Source organism: Thalassophryne amazonica, chromosome 4 (assembly GCF_902500255.1).
Source record: "Thalassophryne amazonica chromosome 4, fThaAma1.1, whole genome shotgun sequence".
In the NCBI taxonomy this organism is placed as follows: domain Eukaryota; kingdom Metazoa; phylum Chordata; class Actinopteri; order Batrachoidiformes; family Batrachoididae; genus Thalassophryne; species Thalassophryne amazonica.
In genome coordinates, this window is record NC_047106.1 from 107,302,681 (window position 1) to 107,316,052 (window position 13,372).

General features: G+C 39.6%; 1 protein-coding gene across 1 annotated transcript in view; it reads left to right on the forward strand.

The window, feature by feature from the left end:
- brca2 (BRCA2 DNA repair associated) overlaps positions 1–13,372 on the forward strand; it is a 117,470-nt gene that overhangs the window by 97,192 nt on the left and 6,906 nt on the right. The window contains 3 exon segments of the mRNA XM_034168830.1: positions 6,685–6,823; positions 12,458–12,661; positions 12,664–12,713. Coding sequence (XP_034024721.1) covers positions 6,685–6,823; positions 12,458–12,661; positions 12,664–12,713 — 393 coding nt within the window.

The following is a 13,372-nucleotide window of genomic DNA, read 5'->3' on the forward strand; positions in this document are numbered from 1 at the left end:
AACATTGTTCTTAAACTGTTGGACTTTTTTTACATGCAGTTGTTCACAAAGTGGTGATCCTCACCCCATTTTTGCTTGTGAACGGCTGAGCCTTTTGGGGATGCTCCTTTTATACCCAAGCATGACACTCACCTGTTTCCAATTAGCCTGTTCACTTATGGAATGTTCCAAACAGGTCTTTGAGCATTCATCAACTTTCCCAGTTTTTTGTTGCCACTGTCCCAGCTTTTTCGAAATGTGTTACAGGCATCCATTTCAAAATGAGCAGATATTTGCACACAGTCAGAAAAGTCACATTAAATATCTTGTCTTTGTGGTGTATTCAATTGAATATAGGTTGAAGAGGATTTGCAAATCATTGTATTCTGTTTATATTTACATTTCACACAACATCCCAACTTCATTGGAATTTGGGTTGTATGCATTTTGACCCAAAATGCATAGAACACTGCCATATGGATGGGAGTGTGAATAGTGACCAACGATCACACGGTTGCTTTGTGCTGAATCAGACTTATCAGAATTTTCAGTTTGCAAATGCCTCTTTTTTTTTTTTTTTTTTACAAATGAGAAAAATTACATATTTACAAATACACATTTATTTGTAAAAAACGACACACGTTACAGCAACTTGTCTGTTGGTGTTACAAATAAATAAACCAACCAACCAGTGATGAGAGGAGGCTCATTTTCCCATAATGCCTTTTGGCATCTGTGTGTTAATGCTCAAACCTTCAGAATTAGCGCATTACTTTAAAGAAAAGATATGTGCGATATTTTTACTTAGTAAAAATGACAGAGTTGACATTAATGTGATAAGTCTTGTTTATAAATCAAAACTATAAGTGAAAACTGCCTTGCTTTTCTACCCATGTCTGAGGACACTGTATTTGAATGTAAATTACTTTTTTTTTTTTTTTTTTTTTTTGTAGCAGCTTGGCAGCCAGGTCCCTGCTGCTGGGGTAGGATTGAGCTCAGCTACTCACAGCTGCCTCACTGCTGCAAAACACAAAACAGGCAGGAACTAACATGTATGATTTTAGGGTTTACAAACATTTTTGACCATTCAGTTTTACTAACTATGCCAGCAAAAAAAAAAAAAATGTTAGCAGACTGAAAGTTAGTAGATCTAAATTTAGCAGAAGCTAATTGGTCCACTGATGGTTTTCAAGTTGGCTGAAAAACCAATCTGCAAACAAAAACGTTAGCTTCGCTAATTAGCGGTTAGTGGAACTGTGCCCACCACTGTGTATGTGTATGTAAAAAAAAAAAAATATATATACACTCAACAAAAATATAAACGCAACACTTTTGGTTTTGCTCCCATTTTGTATGAGATGAACTCAAAGATCTAAAACTTTTTCCACATACAATATCACCATTTCCCTCAAATATTGTTCACAAACCAGTCTAAATCTGTGATAGTGAGCACTTCTCCTTTGCTGAGATAATCCATCCCACCTCACAGGTGTGCCATACCAAGATGCTGATTAGACACCATGATTAGTGCACAGGTGTGCCTTAGACTGCCCACAATAAAAGGCCACTCTGAAAGGTGCAGTTTTATCACACAGCACAATGCCACAGATGTTGCAAGGTTTGAGGGAGCGTGCAATTGGCATGCTGACAGCAGGAATGTCAACCAGAGCTGTTGCTCGTGTATTGAATGTTCATTTCTCTACCATAAGCCGTCTCCAAAGGCGTTTCAGAGAATTTGGCAGTACATCCAACCAGCCTCACAACAGACCACATGTAACCACACCAGCCCAGGACCTCCACATCCAGCATGTTCACCTCCAAGATCGTGAGACCAGCCACTCGGACAGCTGCTGAAACAATCGGTTTGCATAACCAAAGAATTTCTGCACAAACTGTCAGAAACCGTCTCAGGGAAGCTCATCTGCATGCTCGTCGTCCTCATCAGGGTCTTGACCTGACTCCAGTTCGTTGTTGTAACCGACTTCAGTGGGCAAATGCTCACATTCGCTGGCGTTTTGCACGTTGGAGAGGTGTTCTCTTCACGGATGAATCCCGGTTCACACTGTCCAGGGCAGATGGCAGACAGCGTGTGTGGCGTCATGTGGGTGAGCGGTTTTCTGATGTCAATGTTGTGGATCGAGTGGCCCATGGTGGCGTGGTGGGGTTATGGTATGGGTAGGCATCTGTTATGGACGAAGAACACAGGTGCATTTTATTGATGGCATTTGAATGCACAGAGATACCGTGACGAGATCCTGAGGCCCATTGTTGTGCCATACATCCAAGAACATCACCTCATGTTGCAGCAGGATAATGCACGGCCCCATGTTGCAAGGATCTGTACACAATTCTTGGAAGCTGAAAATGTCCCAGTTCTTGCATGGCCGGCATACTCACCAGACATGTCACCCATTGAGCATGTTTGGGATGCTCTGGACCGGCGTATACGACAGCGTGTACCAGTTCCTGCCAATATCCAGCAACTTCACACAGCCATTGAAGAGGAGTGGACCAACATTCCACAGGCCACAATTGACAATCTGATCAACGCTATGCGAAGGAGATGTGTTGCACTGCATGAGGCAAATGGTCACACCAGATACTGACTGGTATCCCCCCCAATAAAACAAAACTGCACCTTTCAGAGTGGCCTTTTATTGTGAGCAGTCTAAGGCACACCTGTGCACTAATCATGGTGTCTAATCAGCATCTTGGTATGGCACACCTGTGAGGTGGGATGGATTATCTCAGCAAAGGAGAAGTGCTCACTATCACAGATTTAGACTGGTTTGTGCACAGTATTTGACGGAAATGGTGATATTGTGTATGTGGAAAAAGTTTTAGATCGTTGAGTTCATCTCATACAAAAGGGAGCAAAACCAAAGTGTGCGTTTATATTTTGTTGAGTATATATATATATAAACAACTACAAATTATAAAGAAGACAATATTCATACGGTTGAGGGTATTTTAGCATTTCGTTATATTTCCAAAATTTCGCACTGTGAGTAGCTCGTTGGCGCCTAAAATTTTGGACACTCTGATGTTTTGTTTTGTTGTTGTTTGGGGACACACAGAAGTTCAGTTTTTGCCTAAAACTTTGCGAGTCATTTTGACTGGTTTTAGATGCACTGAAAGCAAGAATAATAGACAAAAAATGACACTTATGTTATAATATCAAAGTTCTTTCACGTTTCTCTCTGTTAATAAAATAAATAACATTGGAAAGTTTACATTTGCTCTCTTCAAAAATGACACACTGTACCTTTAATCCAGTAAAACAGGCAGAGTTTTTCTGTCATGTTGACAGTTTTTTCTTTTTAACATTTCTGAGTGGGATTTCATACTTTTTTTTTTAAAAACAATATAACCCCTAATTGTCTTGTTTGAACAAGAGCTAAATCTGGACTGATTTGATTGTCAAATCAGAATAAAATTTATTGCAAAGTAAGTTCTCACATACAAGTAATTTGATCTGGGGTCATTGGTGCATAAACAACAATAATAAAAAGAAATGAAAAATAAGTTGTGCAAGAAGTAAAGAAGGAAATCTGCTCTTTTATTGATGAAATCCTTGATGAAAAACTTTCTGAATCAGTTTTTCCACACTTGATTGTTTCACTGAGGCTATGTGGTGAAAATGATGGTTGATTAAAATTGCTTCGCTGCTTTTTTACAGCATGTAGCATCTGCTGTTAAGGCCTAGTTCAAAAATAATGAAGCCTAACTGCTGATTTGCATTCCATTTGTCATGAACAAACCTTATTTTATTTAGCACCACCCAGATTTATCTGTGAGTTGCCTATAGTCTCTTTGACAGGTACTGAAAATTTCATGGAAAAATTCCACACAGTTCCAGAGATGCAAGAAATTTACCCCAAAAATAGCACTTTTTTTCATCAATTTTGTGTGACATTGATATTTAGCATTATCATTTAAAGTTGAATGTTAAAGAAATAACCTTGTATTTTTGTCAGTTTGTTTGTTTGTGCTTCATACTAACACACAGTAATACATTTTTGTAAAGGTGGAAATGTCATTTCCTAGAAAAAACATCGTGTTTCTAAAGCAAGGTGAAACTGTCGCAAGCATAACGCTGAGAATAAGTCCTTGATTTATTTATGTGTCAAAACCTTAGCTATATCTCCTACTCTGCTTCAATAGAATAATTCTATTACTTGTTCAATAATACCAGGAACTAATGGGCAGAATTTCTTTGTTTCAGGCTTCTGCAGACTAAAGAAGATGCCTCCAACTGTTGTCGCAAACGTTACGCTCTAGCACTTTATAGTATACGAGGTCTGTCAATAAAGTAACGGTCCTTTTATTTATTTATTTTTTTAAACTATATGGATTTGATTCATAGTTTTTACGTCAGACAAGCTTGAACTCTCGTGCGCTTGCGTGAGTTTTTCCATGCCTGTCGGTGATGTCATTCGCCTGTGAGCACGCCTTGTGGAAGGAGTGGTCCCGCCCCCCTGCGGATTTTCATTGTCTGGAAATGGCGGAATGATTTGGACTTTTTTTCCATCAGAATTTTTTCAAAAGCTGTTAGAGACTGGCACCTGGAAACCATTCGAAAAATTTATCTGGCTTTCGGTGAAAATTTTACGGGCTTCACAGAGAATAAGGACTGTTACTACAGCTTTAAGGACGGCTTTAAGGATGCTCGGCGCGCCGCGCTCCGAGCTGCGATGACGAGGCAGAAAACGCCAGATCATTCTAAGCTGATGGCTCTGTGGATACGAGACCGTCATGTGCACTTTCTTGGTTATCACAAGAGCTGGACATCAGCCATTTTCCGGCTGATTTCACTTTTAACAAGAGATTTTGCATGGAAAGTCGCGCGGAGGCTTTGTGCGTACAACCGATTCGCTGTTTGAGCGAGACAACCTCCGTTTCGACGTGTTAGAGGACAAGTTAGGACATGCCCAGCTCTCCACAATTTCTGTGATACTTACTGGACTGGTAAGCATTGAAAGCCGAGATAGGCATGTCCCAACTTGTCCTCTAACACTCCGAAACGAAGGTGTTCCTTTGTCTCGCTCAAACAGCGAATCGGTCGTTACGCACGAAGCCTCCGCGTGGCTTTCTGATGGAAAAAAAGTCCAAATCATTCCGCCATTTCCAGACAATGAAAATCCGACGAGGGGGCGGGACCACTCCTTCCACAAGGCATGCTCACAGGCGAATGACGTCACCGACAGGCGTGGAAAAACTCACGCATGCACACGAGGGTTCAAGCTTGTCTGACGTAAAAACATATGAATCAAATCCATATAGTTTAAAAAAAAAATAAATAAGGACCGTTACTTTATTGACAGACCTCGTATATGCACTGATAATTTCTAGCAATGACTGAACCGAGACCAATAGAAATATTGAAACTCTGATATATAACCATACCTAAAATAACATTTCACAAAAAAGACACTTTTAAATTTTGATGGTTATGTCACACTTTGGTGTCATTATTTTGAACTCGGCCTTAATGCTTTTCCTCCTCTCTCGCTCTCTCTCTCTCTCTCGCTGGCTCCTCTCTGTGAGGGAAGGAGAGACTTGTCGCTCTCACATGTCTTTGCGGCTTATTTGTGCAAACTTAGGAAACATGAAAGCTTTCATCTGTAAAATAAAACCTTAATGTGTCACTAGCTAAGCGGCAGGAGCAGCTCTTTTTATTGGAAGACTTTGACGGAGTTTTTGTTCTTTCATTCTTGAGCTGCGGTTGGCCTGCTGCCGGCGGGGGCAGGGTGAGCAGGCAGCAGAATCCATTCAGCATAAACAGGCTGTCTGGATTAAAAAATATCTGACAGCACGGCACTGCCTAACAGTATGATGGCGCAACGTCGTTGTTCCATGTCTGGAGAGAACCCTGCTTCATTTTGGAAGGGTCATTAACTACTTCTTTTTAGGTGCTTCATTGTGTTTTGCCACTTCTCCAGCAAATAATAATTATTGACTAGATATATAGAACAACCCCACATCAGCTCACACTTAATTTTCATTAATTGCGTACAGATTCCTTTGTTTTCAATATATTATTTGTCTTGGTTATATGTTGAAAATGTAATTTGAAATGATTTCTATTTCAGTGAAATTTTGTGTAGGCAGTGCTCCATTTCAATTCAGGAATTTTAAATTCATACCTTCACTTTGGAGGATTCCCTCATTTTAAAATGGCCCAGTGACATCCCTGTATATGCATATGTGCCAGACAAGTAAACCAAATTTATTTAAAACTATAACTAGATAACCAATTGCAGAAGTTATTTATACAGTAACACCAGAAATTTAACTCTGAATGAATAGATTTATGTTCTGCTATAGCCAAGATGTATAGTTGGTCATAATATGGTCTAGTAGTGTAGTTGTAAATAATTAATAATAAAGTATTTTATTTCTGAAAGCCTGTCCTCCTTCCATGACTGGTTATCAAGTAGAGCATTTGGAAAGTATTCACAGTGCTTCACTTTTCCCACATTTTGTTGAATTATGATCACACTTCAGATGTGCTGACCAGTCACAGTCACATAGTGACATGACAGGAACCTCACCTCATTGAATAAACCTTCAACACTGGTTAAGATCCACTGCCTTTCTCCACCTACAGGTCATGCAGTACTGTGTCCCACCACACGTAAAGATAATAATAAGACGGTCCTGAAAGAAAGGTGACATTATATCATTTATCTTATTTTTATTCAGGTGTCCCAGGAGTGGTTGTCAACACGTTTTCAACCTCGGGCATCTGTCAGTTTTGTGGATCTTCAAAACCCAGAATTCCAGCCATTGTGTGGAGAGGTTGATCTTGTGGGCTATGTCATCACAATCATTGATGAGCATGGTGAAACCCCTCCCCCCACCAACACACACACACACAACTGTTTTTTGCCCCCGTGTTTGTTTTTTAATGGTATAACTCCAAAATGCAAATTAAAACCTCTCACATTGATTCTTATATTTACATTGACTTCTGTTTTATTGCAGACAGTATCAACCCAAGATATTTCAGGTTTTCTGTGGGTTATCTTTGCCCTTTTTTACACTGAATTTCCTCCAGATTCCTTGAATCAGTGATATTATGCGCTCAATGTAGTGGAGAAATATGGAGATTTCCTCCCATCTTTATTGAGGAACCTAATTTTTAAACATTTCAATAATTTTCTCACTCGTTGTTGAAAACTAGAGGTTCTCTGCCCGTCTTTGCTCCTCAAAGATTCAGCCTTTCATACTCATCTGTTTTTATTTTGTGTGTGTGTGTAGTCCTGAAATGAAGGAATGGATGTATATTAACTAGTGTTGTCACAAATCACAAAAGCCACATTCAGATTGGATTGGTCTTTTTTAAGTCACAGATAATCATTTTTTGGATCAGGAAAAAGGAAAAAAAAAAAGACAAATATTACTTTTTCTACTTTTTAAAAACAATTTAAGGTGGCCAGTGTTTTACAGAATATTTTAAAATAAAACACTTAATTGTTGTATTAAATTGCAATATTAACAATATCAGTGAATTAAAAAACTGCATTTGTCAAAATCATTAAAAGTAAAAGGAATAAAACTGATCTGAGTTCATAACTTTAAAGACTTATTTCACACCACAAGTACACATAATTGCACAAAGTCTGGCCTGGCCACAGCTATGGAATTTCAGCTGTGCTGCACACCCTCGATTCAGTGGAATCAGACAAATTCAGTGAAAGCCAATTTTTGTTTCAAAGTCAACATGGTTCAAACTCCATTGCTTTATTCTTAAATAGTGCAAATAGTAAGTCAATAATTGTAATAATATATTGTATTCTGAAATAAATATTTTTTCAAAGTAGTATAATCTGGTTAATATTATTTTATTTGAAAAATGGCTTCAAAATGTCTTCAGAAGTGGACCTTTAAGGAGTTTTGGTGGGAGGGCTTTCCCACCCTTCACCTATGTGGCTTCACCCCTGTACAGTCTTGGCGTGTGCTACAGAACAGAAGAGGATGCAGTTCTTCAAATATGAGCTATCAAGCAAGGAGACAGACATGCACTATTTCATCACCGCAAGACTCATTGTGTATTTAAACCGAAGCAGTTTATTTAAACCGAAGTAAATATATTTTTAAATAATCAGCTGTCAAAGAGACAGACGAACACAGTTGATGATCTAGAAGAGACTTATTGTGTAATTAAATTGAATCAGTGCGTTCATGTACAGTAGTGTTCAGAATAATAGTAGTGCTATGTGACTAAAAGATTAATTCAGGTTTTGAGCATATTTCTTATGGTTACATGGGAAACAAGGTACCAGTAGATTCACTAGATTCTCACAAATCCAACAAGACCAAGCATTCATGATATGCACTCTCTTAAGGCTATGAAATTGGGTTATTATTTAAAAAAAGTAGAAAAGAGGGTGTTCACAATAATAGTAGTGTGAAATTCAGTCAGTGAGTTTGTCAGTTTTGTGGAACAAACAGGTGTGAATCAGGTGTCCCCTATTTAAGGATGAAGCCAGCACCTGTTGAACATGTTTTTCTCTTTGAAAGCCAGAGGAAAATGGGATGTTCAAGACATTGTTCAGAAGAACAGCGTAGTTTGATTAAAAAGTTGATTGGAGAGGGGAAAACTTATACGCAGTTGCAAAAAATTATAGGCTGTTCATCTACAATGATCTCTAATGCTTTAAAATGGACAAAAAAACCAGAGACGCGTGGAAGAAAATGGAAAACCATCAAAATGGATAGAAGAATAACCAGAATGGCAAAGGCTCACCATTGATCAGCTCCAGGATGATCAAAGACAGTCTGGAGTTACCTGTAAGTGCTGTGACAGTTAGAAGATGCCTGTGTGAAGTTAATTTATTTGCAAGAATCCCCCGCAAAGTCCCTCTGTTAAATAAAGACGTGCAGAAGAGGTTACAATTTGCCAAAGAACACATCAACTGGCCTAAAGAGAAATGGAGGAATATTTTGTGGAGTGATGAGAGTAAAACTGTTCTGCAGACAGTTTGTGAGATGACCCCCAAACTCTGAATTCAAGCCACAGTTCACAGTGAAGACAGTGAAGCATGGTGGTGCAAGCATCATGATATGGGCATGTTTCTCTTACTATGGTGTTGGGCCTATATCGCATACCAGGTATCATGGATCAGTTTGGATATGTCAAAATACTTGAAGAGGTCATGTTGCCTTATGCTGAAGAGGACATGCTCTTGAAATGGGTGTTTCAACAAGACAATGACCCCAAGCACCCTAGTAAACGAGCAAAATCTTGGTTCCAAACCAACAGAATTAATGTTTTGGAGTGGCCTGCCCAATCCCCGGACCTAAATCCAATTGAGAACTTGGGGGTGACATCAAACAGCTGTTTCTGAAGCAAAACCAAGAAATTTGAATGAATTGTGGAATGTTGTTAAAGAATCTTAGAGTGGAATAACAGCTGAAAGGTGCCACAAGTTGGTTAACTCCATGCCTCGCAGATGTGAAGAAATCTTGAAAAACTGTGGTTATACAACTAAATACTAGTTTAGTGATTCACAGGATTGCTAAAAAAGCAGTTTGAACATAATAGTTTTGAGTTTGTAGCGTCAACACCAGATGCTACTATTATTGTGAACACCCCCTTTTCTACTTTTTTTAACTAATAGCCCAATTTCCAGGGATGAGATTTTTCCGCTGATTTCCACACATTTGACAGTCCCGGGGGTCGATTTTGTGAAACGTCCAAATCCGTTGAGAAAATTTTAGTGGGGGGGGGAGAATGCAAAAAAAAAATAAAAAATTTAATGCCAGGAGTACCTTTGTTTAATAAAATTGTCGTCTATTCAGAACACTGAGTGGTCTTTGTTTGTTATCGCCGACGCAGCAAGTTTGATCAGTCCGTCAATCAGCCGAATGCGGAAGTAACGCTGTGCTGATCAGTGACCAGTATGAAGTACCGGTAGGTGCACAATGAGCATGTCGTGTAAGGGAGGTCACTGTGTAGTCTTTCATCTTCCAATATTCGGTAGTTTTCTCTCCAACAAATCATAAAAACCGCGACAGTATCGAAGCGCAGTCGAAGCTATTACTTACGCACGTTTTCATTGGTTATTACGAAGCTTATGACCAATCAGCGCAAAGGTTATATATGCGTTTCTCCCGCCCTTTCTTCAGTGTTGCGCGCGCACACACACACACACACAGTCAGTGGATTATGTAAACAGACATTTTGACGTTATTGTAGTGTGCTAGAACATTGTAATTATCTATACATGTATGTGTGTGTATATTATATACATGTATACACGTGACGACAGTGTTATAGGTGGAGATCACATCGACTAAATATAAACCTTATATGGTCTGACAGTTCAATGGACATAGAACATTGGATTATACATGTACATGTATTTGAGGATATACATGTACATGTATGTTTGTTGACAAGTGTGTCATGCTGAAAGTGGAGAATGCTGAAAATCAAGTAAGTCTAGTTATGAAAAAATATTTTGGTCACAAAAATACACATGTACAGTAGATGGTCTTAGTAAGGGTTTACAGTTTGAATTATAGATATGAACACCTGGCATTTCTAGTAGTTTTTAATATCATTTTAGTGCAATTTACATGTTTTAAATCAGTAAAAATGCTTTGGCGTCAGGGGGACTTTGTCCCCCTGACCCCCTGGCCAGGGCTCCGCCCTGGACCCGCCAGAGCCTGCGGCCCCTGGACCCTGGCTTATTTCCTCTGAAAATCGAATTTGCCAATCTCATCCCTGAATTTCATAGCCTTTTTTTTTTTTTTTTTTTTTTGCCGTACATTTTCTGCGGATGCCACGGCCACTACGTTTTTGTGAAAACGTACGGAGGCAGTAGCAAGAGGAGGGACGGAGTACGTTCAGCGCACGTCTCTAGGAGTGTAACGATAAAGAGAGTTGACAGTAAAGCAGTGTGTGTGTGTGGGGTCGCTTTTCTTTTTATGAGCGGGACCGGAGCGGCAGGTGTTTTTCGGCGTCGGCGATGCATGAGCATGTCCATCCTACAGTGGTCAGTTGTACGAGTGTTTACTTGCCTCGAAAAGTTACAGCTAGTTAACAGACTGAAGCTGTGGAGTGTGTGTTGCTGACATTTGGAAATAAAGTCCAAGTTCAAGTGAGAAGCTGCGTTGTACATGCAAGTCTGTCGGCCTCCATAGTATGTGGTGAGTGCCGTAATCCGTACTGCCTACGTACTGATTTGGTTAATTCAATATTAATTGAATGAAAATGTGCTGCTTTGAATCCGTACTGAGGCAGTACTCACAACGTGCGTCATCTGTACTGCTGGTGAATCCGCAGCCTGACCGCAGCGAAAGTTCTGCATGCACTAAAACCTCTACGGCTTGTCTGCGTGTGTCTGCGTTCGTACTGAGGCAGTACTTACGAAGTACGGATCTCCAAATTTAGCCCACGTTTTTGCAAGTAGACTGCACGCACTTGTAAGTACGGCGGGTTGTGACCACGACTTTAAGAGTGTGCATATCATGAATGCTTGGTCTTGTTGGATTTGTGAGAATCTACTGAATCTACTGGTACCTTGTTTCCCATGTAACAATAAGAAATATACTCAAAACCTGGATTAATATTTTTAGTCACATAGCACTACTATTATTCTGAACACTACTGTATGTTGATCGGTGCAGACGAAGCTAGAGGATGTGCACTTTTTTAGAGAATCAGGCTAAAAGGACTAATTAAAAATGCTTTTATCAGGCTGATTCTTAATGGATTCAAACAGAGGCTTGATCTGTAATCAGCAGGGTGCACAGTGGCTTTATCAGCGCAGCTTTTGGGGAAATAAATGCTTACAAACTGCACTTCACCGAAACAGAGCATGACGTGAAGCTGCACTCTGTGATTTTTACCATGATTACATCGAAATAAATGCAGTTAATGCTTAAAAAGAAGTCATCGTGACACAAAATCAACTCTTATGTAAACTTTGTGATTAACCCATTTTGCCCCACTGGCAACAATTGTTGCCAAAGTGTATGGGTCACGGATCGGCTGTGATCCGTTACACCACTAATATTAATAATAATTCCTTCATTTGCCATTGTACATACATACATACATACATACATACATACATACATACATACATACAGGTCAGGGGTCAGTGAAAGGAGCAGACCTTAAATAAGCATGTTTTTGATTGTGGGAGGAAACCGAAGTTTCCGGAGTTAACCCACGCAGACACAGGGAGAACATGCAAACTCCACACAGAAAGGACGGGAAGCGATCCTATGACCTTCTTGCTGTGAGGCACCAGTACTAACCACTAAGGCACCGAGGCATCATATTAACAAATGAAATGAAGCTTATGATACAAAACATGTTAAATCTTGGGTTCATACTGTCGGCAACGAAATAGAAATCAAAGTAATTGTATGATGCATTTTCTACACCGCCCCACCTATTTCTGCTTTGGGGTTGTATTCACTAGTTTGTTGAACGTTTGTCTACTGTTTTTGAATTTAGGTTCTTCTCCTGCATTTTATCTGGTCGACGGGGAACAGAACTTTGTTAAAGTGCGCTGTTTCAGTGGCTTTGCTCAGTCTGGCTTGGAGGACATTGTCAAACCACTGGTGCTGCTGGCTCTGAGCAACCTTCAGCTGAGAACTCACTGCTCATCAACCCTTCCTGTTGCGTTTGCTGGAGACTTGACCATCTTTTCTACCAACCCTAAGAAATTCATTTGCAGGAGACCCTCGGCAAACTAAGAAACATGATTCAGGTATACTTCAGTATAATTCAAAAACTAAGGCATGACATGTTCATTACTCTGTTCTCCACATCAGTTAAACCTGCCATGTACTCCCCAGATTTTGATTCCAGCTAATACAATAAAAATAGAACATTACCCTCCAGAAGTCTTTTCATTAAACATGTACTCACAGTTTGTGACCCGTTGAGGTCTTTGAAACTCCTTCTCAATAACTCCTGTTTCATAACAGACAAACAGCAGCTTGTTAAATCTGCTGCTGTGCTGCGCCTGGATCATGGCAACCGCATTTGGCCCAGCCTCCTTTTGTGTGGCCATGCTTTATCGTGGTATCTGAAGTTAAACTTTGAAGAAGAAAAAATTGGTTGAACACACAACCTGACATCTGCCAGTGTTGACCAACGGCATTCTGACAGTAAATATGTGCATTAAATTTGACTTATGTTTATTTACATTACATTTATTGTTTACACTCATGCAGTTGGTAGTTGGGAGGGTAGTGATGAAGGTTAGTGAAATTGAGTATTCCTAATCTTTAGGGAATTCTTTAATGTGAAAAGTACTTGCATATTTTTTTTTGTGGGAAGTAGTGTTTTTATCCCACTGGTCTGAGGGGATATATCGATCAGCGTGTCTGTCTGTCCATCCGTTATCACTTGCTAGCAGCAATC